Source organism: Squalius cephalus, assembly GCF_949319135.1.
Source record: "Squalius cephalus genome assembly, chromosome: 21".
Taxonomy (NCBI): Eukaryota; Metazoa; Chordata; class Actinopteri; order Cypriniformes; family Leuciscidae; genus Squalius; species Squalius cephalus.
This window is the reverse complement of record NC_137142.1, coordinates 11,825,014-11,838,480: the sequence shown is the minus strand read 5'-3', so window position 1 is coordinate 11,838,480 and position 13,467 is coordinate 11,825,014. Positions and strand designations below refer to the sequence as shown.

Below are 13,467 nucleotides of genomic sequence, written 5' to 3'. Positions count from 1 at the left end.
GCATCGCAGCTTCAAGTTGAAAACACCTAACATTTTTCAGCTTAACAATGTGAGTGAAAATTTTTATTTGGAAAATTAACATCAATGCCAAATTGTCTACAAAAAGTTCATATCAATTTAAAAAAATACATTTAAATGATTTGTTTAAATTATTGTTTTGTTTGAATGTAACAAAATGCTAAATCCCAAAAATGATTTAATTCATTCACTACACACAGGGCCTAAAATTAACACTCGGCAAGAGCCAAAAGCGAGTAAAGATTGGCGTTGGCTAGTAAATGAAACCGTGTCAATCGGCAGTTGACCGGTAACATTCTAACTAACATTCTAACATACTAACATTCTAACAATGCAATGTTGTGGAAGCATGAACGTAAAAAAATGTGAACAATGCTTGGGACAGTTGTCAGGCCAGTTTCAGGCCACAGGTTTTATCGTAGTTTTTGTCAAACACAGACAAAAAAAAAAACGTGGACAAAAACTACGATAAAACCTGTTGGAAAGCATCTTTTGCAACGATTTTTGTGTGAGCATATCAGTGAACACCCCTGACCACTCGGTGAGTTTCACGTCTTTGTAAACGAAAGTTTAATGCGTTTTAGGAAGGATTGTTCCAGTGCACATATGCAGCCATTCTGGAGGTGGGGGGGGGGGGAAGCGAAAGAAACCTAAAATTCTCGGGACAGCAGCATGTGTCCAAATTTTAATCTTAACCGTTCTATTTCATCAGAAACGATCTGTAAACAGGGCTTTAAGTGTAAAATACCGAACTTGTCCTTTAAGCCTTGCCAGTTTAAAGGGAACTTTCGTCACTCGCACACTGTATGGAAAGTTTTGTGTGTGTACATATCCGAAGCACGTGCACAGAAAGCAGCGTCTCAGACAGCATGCAAATACTGAATTGAGCTCTCTGTCATGACTTTTTGCACGTGATTGTACAAATTCACAAAAAAATGTGTACAAAAATGGCCGTCAGTCCATGACTGAGATGATGAAAGCTAGAGTACTGAATTTCAGCAAAGGTTTAGAACATACAGTCCTCTCTCCAGCCCTTTACATCAATAGAAATCAGGATCAGAATTGACAGGGATAAAACCGCCACTGAAAGTGACAAAAATGTCCCAGAAATAGAAAAAAACAAAAATAATGTATTTGAAATATATATTTTTTGTTACATAAATGCCGTACTGTCACTTTTGTTCAATTTAATGCATTTTTACTGAATAGAAGTGTTCATTTCAGTCAAGAAAATGACTGAAACGAAACCTTTGAAATGTAGTGTCTTTTTTTTCATGAATAAAATACTCTAAAATAACTCCAAAACCTAAACCTTATACTGGTGGTTTAAAAAGTTATGTAATGCAATGCATTATTTCAGGTCTACTAGAATAGGTTTACATGATTTCATGTTCAAAAAACTATTTATTTTTGCAGCACCTGTTTTCACACTCTGTTGGAATGTTCTGTTTCTTTAAAACCTGCCTTCTGAAAAGAGCAGTCTGCTCTGATTGGTCAGCTGGCCGCTTAGAGTGTGTGTGGGGAAATATAACGCCCTTTAACATAACCGGAGTCCGAGGCGCTGTAAATACTATAACGAAGCTAACTATGGCATCAGTTTTAGACTATCAGTTCGAGCCCGAGTCTGATATAGACAGCTGATCGGCCCTAACCACCTTCGCAAGCACAACTTTTATGTCTCTAACATTTCAGATTTGATGTTGAAACCTTTCTCTACATCACGGTGAAAACTATATGTTAAGAAGAAGGTTGTGGTTGAACTGCTGAGAAATAGATTTAAAAGTAAAAAATGGCACATGGTGACATAGCTACGTAACAGAAATAATAGCAGACGAGGCATTTCAGAAAGGAAGAGATGAACTCTCCTTGCTGTGGACTTTTTAGATTGTTTACATGCATTAACAGGTATATTACATGCTAAAGAAAAGGTAAAATAAAATAAAACAAATATAGGCCCTTTTAAATAGTATTTATATAAAAGTATTTATATTCCAATATGAAAATGAAAAAAATAAAAATAAAAACACTTATATAAACCCCTGAAAATCAACTACAGGGGGAAATATTGGCCTTAATCTACTACCAGTTTGGATCAATATCTCCATCATTCACATTTGGCAATATTTCTGAGTCTCAATAAATATTGCAGCGATTGCCAGAAATATAACACCCACATTTGGCATTACTATACAACAGACCCAGTGAGCTCGTGTGAAGTATCAACACATATTGCTACCAGCGACTTTTAACACACTCTGGCCAAGAAGCTGTCGCTCTTCACTTGATGATGCTTGTCATTACAGTAGGAATTTCTCTCCCAGAACATCACACATATAAGCCTCTTAACACAGCATATATGCAGAAACCTTGTTGCTCTTTCTCCCTCTGTCCATCATAATGTTCTTAAATGTCCCATTCGAATTCTTTTTCAGGTTCGAGCATGCCACTATGTTTCCTATAAAACACTGTGTTTGAGAACACATTTTTTTGAGGAATGTTTCTACAGAGAAAAGTTTCTGAAGCTCAGTGTAGCAGAAAGTGCTGCAAAAACACAGACGCTGGGTAAACAGGGCTTAGCGTGTAAGTCAATGCTATACAGGTTTTCTGGTTTCCTTACATGGATGCAGCCTGATACTACACAAATATGACAACAACGGGATATTTATACTCTAGGTGTACAGTAAATGTTGCTAAACATGAGCTTGGCATGTTTTTTTTGTTTTTTTTTTATAAGAACAAACAAAAGAATTCACCAGAACTTCAGCCATCCATCTTCCAACTGTCTGGAGACATTACACAATGTAAATAATGAATATGTAAGTAGTTGCACATAGACATTACAAACTTAAATCCACAGTATAGGAGGTAAAATGCTCCCTGTTCTTGACATACATGCTTGGGGAAATGTCTTTTTCCTGTTATTGTGCCCTGCTTTGTTTCTGACAGGATCAATGTTCCTCCACTGGCTGTTGGACTCCAGATTAGCAAAATAAATAATAAAATAAATATGATATAACTACTTTTATATTAATTGAAAAAAATATCACGAATTATGTCAAATATTTTTTTTGGGTGAGGGTTGGGATTCCACTTTGTCTGCCATCGGTTATTCAATTATTCGAATAGTTGATTTAGTATTTTACATTAATGACACTTGTTGTGATAAATTTCCTGTATTCTCTTGAGCAGAGTATTTATTGTTAAAGATGGTTCTCGTTGTTAAAACATTTTCTGTTTTTTTTGTTGTTGTTTTTTTTTTTTGGGGGGGGGGGGGGGGGGGGATTACAGTAATACTTAACTGAAACTGCAATATAAACAATTTGCCGTCACATACAATCACATTGACTGCAAACTACCTCTCTTCTTTCTTCAGTCTGTAAAGCCCCTAATGACAATGTAACAAAGAAGGATCTCAATCCACATGATTTAAGTCATCTTGTAAGAATTCAGTTAAATAATAAAAAGAATCTTAGGTTTTTTTTTGCTTGTGAGAACAAGCTGTATTAGCACACCAAAAAAAGAAAAAGACAGATAAAATAAACAAATGTACAAAATCCATATGTCACTCATGAGTATTTTGTTAAGGGTGCAGAAAAGCAAACACATGCTGGATTCGATCCGTTAACAGAGTTCACTTCTCACTTTTAAATCATGAATTAAGGACTTTTAAATGAAAACATGCGTCTGTGATATGTGCGGACTGTGTGTATTCTGTCTTCTTCAGGTGAAGGAGAGACATGTACAGCTGCCTACTCAGATGTCACAAAGTGAGCAGCCGCAATCTGACTGCGATTAATGGAGCGACTACAGAACATAAATGTGAGGGAACCAGGCCAAGACATCTGGGAGCGCTCCAACCTGCTGTCCAAGAGCAGAGATGAGCCAAAGAGAGCAAGACATTTCATTCCACGACCTTGGTTAAGAACTTAAGTGGGGGAGTATGAACTGACCAAATTGGAAGTGATCATAAAAACTTTGAGAACATCCTCCAAAAACAAAGGGGAAAAACAAATTGATTTATAAATAATCAGAATTCCTCTCTCACTGCCTGAAGTTTTTCAGCTTTATAAGTTTCCATATGCGCTTTAGCTGGTTGTATAATGTTATTTACATTGCTTAGCTGTAATTACGGGGATAAGAGCTGTACTGTGATCCTGAGGCTGATTGCGGTCTGAAAATCATGATAAAACTCTGGTTCATTAGAGTGCACATTTAGGAACAACCTTTCTGCTCATGTCAAGGCATTCCTCTGGAATATCAATATTAACATTTATACACTCGGCTGCCAATTTTATCCCAAAAAAAGAGGCTTGAATTCATGCATTTTTAGTATGTGTGTTCTCTGGGAATTAAAGCCATGACCTTGGTGTTGAGAACCTTTAATGTTTCATAAACATTCATACATAATGTGTTTTGAAGGGGGAAAGCCGCAAACTTCTAGAACTCAAAAAAAAAAAAAAACCTTATAAGTAGTCTAATAGACTAGGTTCATAGTTGGAACAGTAATGTTGGTAGTTTTAGCATGTCTTGAACACTTAATATTTAGCTTTATTAGTTATTGTAAATGTATTGTATTGTAAATTTCTTACTAACTTTAATTGTGTTATTTAATTTGATTTAATTTCAATGTGTGTCCTTTTATCTCTTTAGAATTTTAATCCACTACTACATATGAAACATTTATTTCTTTAATTTGTTAATTTATTCTTTTCTTATTTTTATATTATTTTAAGTTGACTCCATATAAAACTTTTAAAAAGCATTTTCCAATTATGTTATAAATGCATGCAGTCTAATGAGCTTATATTCTATAATCTAGATTCTATTTCAAATAAATGCTGTTCATTTGAACCTTCTATTCATCAAAGAATCCAGAATATTGCTAACATTGATAATAAGGAATGTTTCTTGAGCATCAAATCAGCATATTAGAATCATTTCTGAAAGATAATGTGACACTGAAGATGCTGAAAATTCAGCTTTGCCATCACAGTAAGAAATAATATACTGTAAAACTGTTATTTTAAATTGTAGCTAATGATATTCCATAATATTACTGTTTTCATTGTATCCTTGATCAAATAAATTCAGCATTGATGGACATAAGAGATGTCTTTCAAAAATGTCTTTTAAAAAAATCTTTCCCAGCCTAAACTTTTGAACGCTAGTGTATAATGCCAATGTAAATCACATATATAGAAATATGCTATAGAATTAAACTTGCCTTGCCTTACTAGCTCCATTTTATTGCAGTCTCTTCCTTCGTTCAATATAAATGTCAAATAATTATATTCTGCATTGGAAGTGATGGGTAATCTATGGAGAAAGTCTATCAGAGGGTTTCATAAATGGAGATTAACGCAGGACTTCGGCTCTACTGATGCTGAGGGGCAAAGCAAGTCAGGGCAAAGGCGTCCTCAGCAGTGCCTGATGGCAAATTAGGCATTGAGGGAACACGAAATGGAGCGAGAAACTGAACATGTCAACAAGAGGTCAGCCTGCCATGCTGCGTGTGAGGCAACAAAGAGCCGATGAGAGAAAACAAGGGAAAAAAAGAAAGAAAAAAAAAAACCCGAAGGGAACACACACCTGCATTCAGTTTAAGATCTGATTAAATGCAAAATGCTGGAGAACACAAGTGTGTAATCTTTGTCCAAAAAGACATTTGTGGATAAATGTCAAATCTTTACTTAGTCTGCAATCATTAGGCCTATAAATGTAAACTTCTGACCAAAAACTCACATTTTGTTTCTAGAATTTTCTTCATATTTTTTAACATAGATGTCAGATGTGCTGCATTAGTCATTATGTGTAATAAGCAAAAAAGTGTAACAGAATATTGGTCAATGAGTGAGTGAGTGAGTGTGTGTGTGTGTGTGTGTGTGTGTGTGTGTGTGTGTGTGTGTGTGTGTGTGTGTGTGTGTGTGTGTGTGTGTGTGTGTGTGTGTGTGTGTGTGTGTGTGGAAAAGAAAACAAACAGCATATGGAATACACATCAGGTCCGATAAGCATCAGAACCACATTATGTAAGGCTTATGGCAATCAACTTCTTCTGGTACAAAATAAACACAAGAACAAATCCCTCCTTAACAAACTTCTGTTCAAAATATTACAGATACATCTGCCAATAATTACATTTCCTAGGCATGGTTAAAACACTACATTTCCTGTATGGTTCGCACCAAAAACACAACGTTTTTATTATTATTACTATTATTCATGCTATATTAGACTTAATTTTGCTAAATAATTTTGCAAACGGTTTTCTATTTGAACATATTGTAAAATGTAATTTAGTCCTGTGATAGCAAAGCTGAATTTTCAGCATCATTACTCCAGTCTTGAGTGTCACATGATCCTTCAGAAATCATTCTAATATGCTGATTTGATGCTCAAGAAACATTTATTATAAATGTTGAAAACAGTTGTGCTGCTTAATGTTTTTGTTATAATTTATTGCAGGATACTTTGATGAATAGACATTTCAAAAGAACACCCTTTTTTCTGAAAAAGAACATTTTTGTCACATTATGTCTTTACTGTAACTTTTGATCAATTTAATGCTACCTTGCTGAAGAAAAGTATTAATTTCTTCAGTAAAAAATCTTACTGACTCCAAACATTTGAATGGAAGTGCATGTGTACCGATCTGCGTATGACATCAAAGTACCACGAGAACGATTAGAGAGTTGACGGTCAGCGTTGGTTGCAGCAGAGATGAAACAGTATCTAAGTGCAGCAGTCTTTATTTAGAAATCAACTCAAATCTTCACAAAACAGAATCTCAGGAACAAGATCAGGAACAGAACAACCAACTTAACAGGTAACTGGAGAGAACAGAGGCGAACTGAACTAATTAACAAAGAAACTCTAATAAAAAATAAACTCTAAATATGATTTCTGTCCCTCCATTGACAGCTACACAACAACCATTTTGACGTTACAAAAAGTTAATAAAGAGATCATAAAGTAATCTTTATGATTTGAGCACTCTGATCCAAATTTTCTTTAAAGGGATAGTTCACCCAAAAATGAAAATTCTGTGATCATTTACTCTCCCTCAAGTTGTTCCAAACCTGTATGACTTTCTTTCTTCTGCTATACACAAAAGAATATATTTTAAAGAAGGTTGGTAATTAAACAGTTGCTGGTCCCCATTGACTTCCATAGTATTTTTTTTTTCCTACTATGGAAGTCAATGGGGTCCATCAGACATTTGGTTACCGACTTTCTTCAAAATATCTTCTTTTGTGCTCAGCAGAAGAAAGAAAGTCATACAGGTTTGGAACAACTTGAGGGAGAGTAAATGATCACTGAATTTTAATTTTTGGGTGAACTATCCCTTTAAGAGAATGATCGCTTTATAAGATGAACAGATTTAATTTAAACAATGATCAGCGAACATAAACAGAAGCTCAACCGAACCTGCTTGACGGGTGAGAACAAACCTCATTGGTTCTTGCTGAAGCTCAAACGTCCTGCGAAACACAAAAATGAACCTCATTGGTTCTTGCTGAAGCTCAAAAATGCTGCATTAAACACAAAAATGAACCTCATTGGTTCTTGCTGAAGCTCAAACATGATGCATTATACACGAGAATGAACATCATTGGTTCTTGCTGAAGCTCAAACATTCTGCGTAACATGAGAGTGAACCTCATTGGTTCTTGCACGTCAAGCGAACATGCTTGAGCTTCCGTTTAACACAACAGATGTGTTAGTTGATAAATGTACAGTATATGTGAATAAAAGCCTAAATTCAATCTGTTCATCAAGTAAAGCAATTGGACTAAGCAAATTTGGACTAACCACTCAATTCATATGGATTAGTTTTACGATCTCTTTATGAACTTTTTAAAGCATCAAAGTGGTAGTTGTGTAGCTGTCTATGGAGGGATAGAAAGCTCACAGATTTCATTAATTTGTGTTCCGAAGATGAACGAACGTTTTACGGGTTTGGAACGACATGAGGTTGAGTAATTAAAGGGTTAGTTCACCCAAAAATGAAAATTCTGTCAGTAATTACTCACCCTCATGTTGTTCCAACCCCGTAAGACCTTCGTTCATCTTCGGAACACAAATTAAGATATTTTTGATTAAATCTGAGAGCTGGATCACTCCTCCATAGGCTTCTAAGGGACTGAAACTTGCTGGCCCAGAAAATGTATTAAAGACATCGTTAATATAGTCCAAGTGACTCCAGTGGCTCAATCTTAAGTTTATAAAGTGACGAGAATATTTTTTGTGCGCAAAAACAAACAAAAATAACGACTTTATTCCACTTTTCATTTCCTTCTCTCTGGGCCTCGAGTCTTTTCACGTAGTGTTTAAGCGTAGCGCGTCTGTGTTGTACGTCACCACGTATCACACATGACCAGCGTCGGCCAATAGTGAGCCTACGTGCACCCAGAGAGAAGGAAATGAAAAGTGGAATAAAGTTGTTATTTTTGTTTGTTTTTGCGCACAAAAAGTATTCTCGTCGCTTTATAAACTTAAAGGGATAGTTCAGGATTTTAGACATGAATCTCTATAGCTTCCCCATAAGCAGTGTGGTGCATTGACCATGACTTACCCCCGACAGCGTCCTGTGAGCCGAGCTCCGGTCCAGTTTTGGTCAAGATGAAATTAGTCCGGCAAGTTTGCTGGGGTCACGGCAATAAAGCTTTTTTCTTCTCAAATCAATATGTGTTCAAAAGAGTGATATATTTGCAGCACAAAACCGCTGTCTATGGAGAGGTCAGACCTCGTAATGGCTTGGCACTATTTTCTTCCCCGTCATATCACTGCGCGCTGCCGCTACCTACAGCCAGCTGGGAGCCGCCCGCGCACGTGTCACTTTGTTTACAGCTCGTAAAGAGAACGATAACATGTCTGACTACAGCAGCGACGATGACAACATTGACTTCGACACACAGCCAAAAGGATATCTTTACGAACCTGAATACACAGATGACGAGTTACGCCAGATGGAGTTAGAAAGGACAGAAAGAGAGAGGATGGACAGAGAAGTTGAACAAGTTGAAGCTGGAGCCACAAAGCTTGTACAAACTGATCGCTCTTGGTGAGTAGCTATGTTAGCTCGTTCGTGTAGCTGTTCTGAGCACGTAAACACTGCTGTAAACACTGCCGAACAACTGAAAAAGTGGTGTGCGCCTGCGCAGCTCCCAGCTGGCTGTAGGTAGCGGCAGCGCGCAGTGATATGACGGGGAAGAAAATAGTGCCAAGGCATTACGAGGTCTGACCTCTCCATAGACAGCGGTTTTGTGCTGCAAATATATCACTCTTTTGAACACATATTGATTTGAGAAGAAAAAAGCTTTATTGCCGTGACCCCAGCAAACTTGCCGGACTAATTTCATCTTGACCAAAACTGGACCGGAGCTCGGCTCACAGGACGCTGTCGGGGGTAAGTCATGGTCAATGCACCACACTGCTTATGGGGAAGCTATAGAGATTCATGTCTAAAATCCTGAACTATCCCTTTAAGATTGAGCCACTGTAGTCACTTGGACTATATTAACGATGTCTTTAATACATTTTCTGGGCCAGCAAGTTTCAGTCCCTTAGAAGCCTATGGAGGAGTGAGACAACTCTCAGATTTAATCAAAAATATCTTAATTTGTGTTCCGAAGATGAACGAAGGTCTTACGGGGTTGGAACAACATGAGGGTGAGTAATTACTGACAGAATTTTCATTTTTGGGTGAACTAACCCTTTAATGACAGAATTTTCATTTTAGGGTGAAGTATCCCTTTAACAAATCTTTTGTTCATTGGAAATCATCATTAACGATTAACTATTGAAAACGCTGTTTTATGCTTCCAGGCCAGTAGTTGGCGATGTCACTTTGTAAAGAAAAACTACGGGCCTATAGACTGAACACATAATACGCATGCGCATGACGTCATCTTTTTCACATATTTGTGTTTTTGTAGTTTACACGGAGACGGTAACGGTATCGTTTTCAAAAACGTGCACGTTGAAACCCATTTTCAAAAGTTTGCTTTTTCAGGCACCAAAAAACGCTGTTGTCGATGAATGACCAAAACGCATAAAAAGTATTCCGTTTTTAGTTGACAGCGGTGCCGTGTGACGGCCCTTAGTTGAGTTCATGGAGCTCTTCCTAATGAGCTGCGTGTTAAATAAGGAAGACATCCAAAATATGCAGAGCGGCGGGTCCCCAGGACCAGGACTGTGAACCACTGCAAGTTTGAATCCAGCACATGACATTTCCCGATCCCATTTCCCTGTCATTTCCTGTCATTGCTCTACTCACACTAAAAATACAGTGAAAGTGATTAAATTACGGCGACTATTCTTTAATGTCACTTTAATGTCACAGTTAAAACTCATCCCTGTTATGGTCTTTTGATACTATACGTTTTCAGTTTTAAGAGGTCATCTTGTTCTCCACCATTCTTTCATCCTACACTCGCCCTTTTCCTTCTCGCCAGCGCTCGTTCCCCTCCCCTTCCCTTTACCTCCTCCCACTCGTGTTCACAGTAAGGACACAATGTTCTTTTTGCTTGTTTGGGGAAACTGCAGAAGTAAATAAATTAGAGGACTGGAGGATGCCGTCATGATGGCTGACTCCAGGTTTTAGTGGAGGAAAATAAACATGTTCATGTGAGGTTAGGACTGGCCGCGGCCGCTGTTCTTAAACAGCCGGCTCTATCTAAAACTATTATCACACCAGCAGACCGAGAGAGACTGAACGAGAATTAGAATGGTGACCTAATGTGGAGGGTTTATCTGATGTGAGCTTATTATAGACTATAAAAGAAATGTTCCCTTCCAACAGGTGCCTGCCCTTCTGTGTCAGGAACACTCGAGCAGGCGAACAGATCAACCTGTTCCGTACCCGAGCGTGTGTGTGTGTGTGTGTGTGTGTGTGTGTGTGTGTGTGTGTGTGTGTGTGTGTGTGTGTGTTTCTGTATTTGTATGTGATCAGCTGCAGGGCTGTTTGTGGAATGGATAAGAACACAATTGTATTTGATATTCAGCATTATGACGAGTCATGATAATAAATAATCCCTTTACCACCTATAATGTTTAATTGACTGAAACTGAGAGGCTTTACAAGAAAAATAAGTTTCCACATGTTTTTAATTGCCATGACTGGATACTGGATTAGGATTTGTAAAAATCATTGCATAGAGAACAGGTTCACAAAAGTTCAATAACTACACAAAGAAATATTTCAGAACTGATCATAACTGGATAATTGTATGGTCAGTATAGAAACTACAACGACTTTTCCAGATAATAAGAATAATAATTATTTTTATTGTTATTATTATTATTATTATTATTATTTTTGTTATGGCTTTTTGGCTATATTACTTTTATCTATATTTTTATATTTAAATAGTCTGATTTAATAAAAAAAAATTAAATTGTCGTTTGCCATTTTTTACTGATTATATTAAAGATTTTATTTTGATCTTATTTTGTATATTTGATCTTCTTTTTAGTTTACTGTCAGTTATTTCAAACAGTAATAAACCATTCACAAAGGGCAATAACTACACAAATAAATATTTCAGAGATGATCATAACTGGATTTATTATCAGTAAAATTAAATTAAAATTATGTGATATTTCCAACACTTGTAAAAGTGTATAAATGAAAATCTTAGGAAATAGAGTCCAACTTTTAAGAAGACAAACATGTTCCTATTATATTCACATTATGCACAGTATTTAATTTAATCATGGTCATATTATTAATATTAGCTTTGGGCTTTATTATTTATACTTTTATATAAAATGTTTTATTTTGATCTTGTTTTTTGCATTTGCTCTAATGCAAAGTAATTTAAGAAAAAAGTGTTGTTTTTTACAGTTCATCTAGTAACAAGTTTGTCAATAAATATGTATTATTTTATTCAGTTTGTATTTACATTTCAAGGCTCAAAATTATAGCAGATAATTTTAGCAGTTCACTTTTGATTTAAAGTATAATTCTCATTTCAGTGTATAAACGCTATTGCTGTTTCATGGCTGGTTTTCATTTGAATTAAAAGCCTTTTAAGTTTCAGCTGGAAACCTGAATACACAAATTTCAAAATGTAAGCCTTTTCTAAAATGTGCCTATGTTCTTGCTGAACTGACCCGTTTTTGTAATTATTCCCCAAGCCACAGCCTTGCCCTCTTCAGATAAAGAGCTAAACCGCTGTAAAAGCAATGTACAAGCTCTAAAAGCTTTCTGACTACCGGACAGAATGTAATATTACAGCTCCATCTAGTGGCAGTCTGCAAAACATTTATGAATAAGGAGAATGTTTTGGTATTTAGTGCTTGACTGTCTATTTTGCTCATTATTTTAAAGTTTGCAATGAGGCTAAACTGAGTGTAGAGCAGAAACACTCCTGGCTCTCACCTTGGTCTGAAAGCAGCAGTAGAGTTGGGTAAGATACGGGTGTTTTCTGGCCAGGGCTAGGATGCGTTTCTCAGTCATAGTGCAGTCCACATCATCGTCCTGCAGGATGACGTCTTTCTTCAACACTTTCACCGCAAAAACCTCATCAGTGCCTCTTAACTCAGCCAGCATCACCTGTACACAAAGACAACACTGCGCTCACTGCTGGGCCCTTATTACACGCCAGACAAAACTACCAGACATAATCCACACCTTGCCAAAGCTGCCTTTCCCGAGCACTTTGATGAAGGAGAAGTCTTCCAGCATCATCCTTTTGGTCTGGACGGTCTTCACCTCTCCGTTCTCTCTCGCCTCCCCCGTCTCCTCTGACTCTCCCTCGGTCAGAGAGGAGGACGAGGCTGGCTTTAGCTCTTCACCTCGGTGGTCAAACGAAAGTGCCTTCCTGATGTTCTCCAGGTCCTTTATATCTGCAGATCCCAAAACAAAGAGCCAAATCACATCACATGCTATCTGACCCCATGTCGAGTCCCATATACTCACATTCAGATTGTAAAATCAAACAAAATTCATGTTAATTGTAATGCACGTATTTATTTATTTTTATTTTATTTTGAAAGAAATGAATAGTTTTATTCAGCAAGGGTGCACTGAATTGATCAAAAGTTACAGTAAAGACATTTATAATAATGTTAGAATTCTGTTCTTTTACACTTTCTTTTCATCAAAGAACCCAGAAAAAAAATCACGCAAAAATTCAGCACAACTGTTTTCAACATTGATAATAAAAAAAAGAAAATGAGCGCCAAATCAGCATATTTGCCTGTGCATATACAGTAGTTATATAATCATGTGATGGATATCAGGTATAAATGGCATAAAGCACTGGCTATCAAACGCATATTTATCAAACGCTGTCAAGCTTCAAAATGACAATAAACCACAATAAGCGTACTGTATCATAGAAGTTGTAGCTTTTAAATTAAATACAGCCCTTTTAGAATATCAGCCATTTGATTTCATTGATGACAATTTCAGTTTGTTTGTCATACAAAGCCATGAAAACATGG

The 13,467-nt window shown here is 36.7% G+C and overlaps 1 protein-coding gene across 3 annotated transcripts in view; it reads right to left on the bottom strand.

The window, feature by feature from the left end:
* prkceb (protein kinase C, epsilon b) overlaps window positions 1-13,467 on the bottom strand; it is a 100,988-nt gene that overhangs the window by 25,964 nt on the left and 61,557 nt on the right. For all 3 annotated transcript variants that reach the window (XM_079855037.1, XM_079855038.1, XM_079855039.1), the window contains exons 9-10: window positions 12,653-12,867; window positions 12,401-12,574 (exon numbers count right to left, since the gene is read on the bottom strand). In XM_079855037.1, the coding sequence (XP_079711163.1) occupies window positions 12,401-12,574; window positions 12,653-12,867 (389 nt within the window). The remainder of the gene's footprint in view (window positions 1-12,400; window positions 12,575-12,652; window positions 12,868-13,467) is intronic.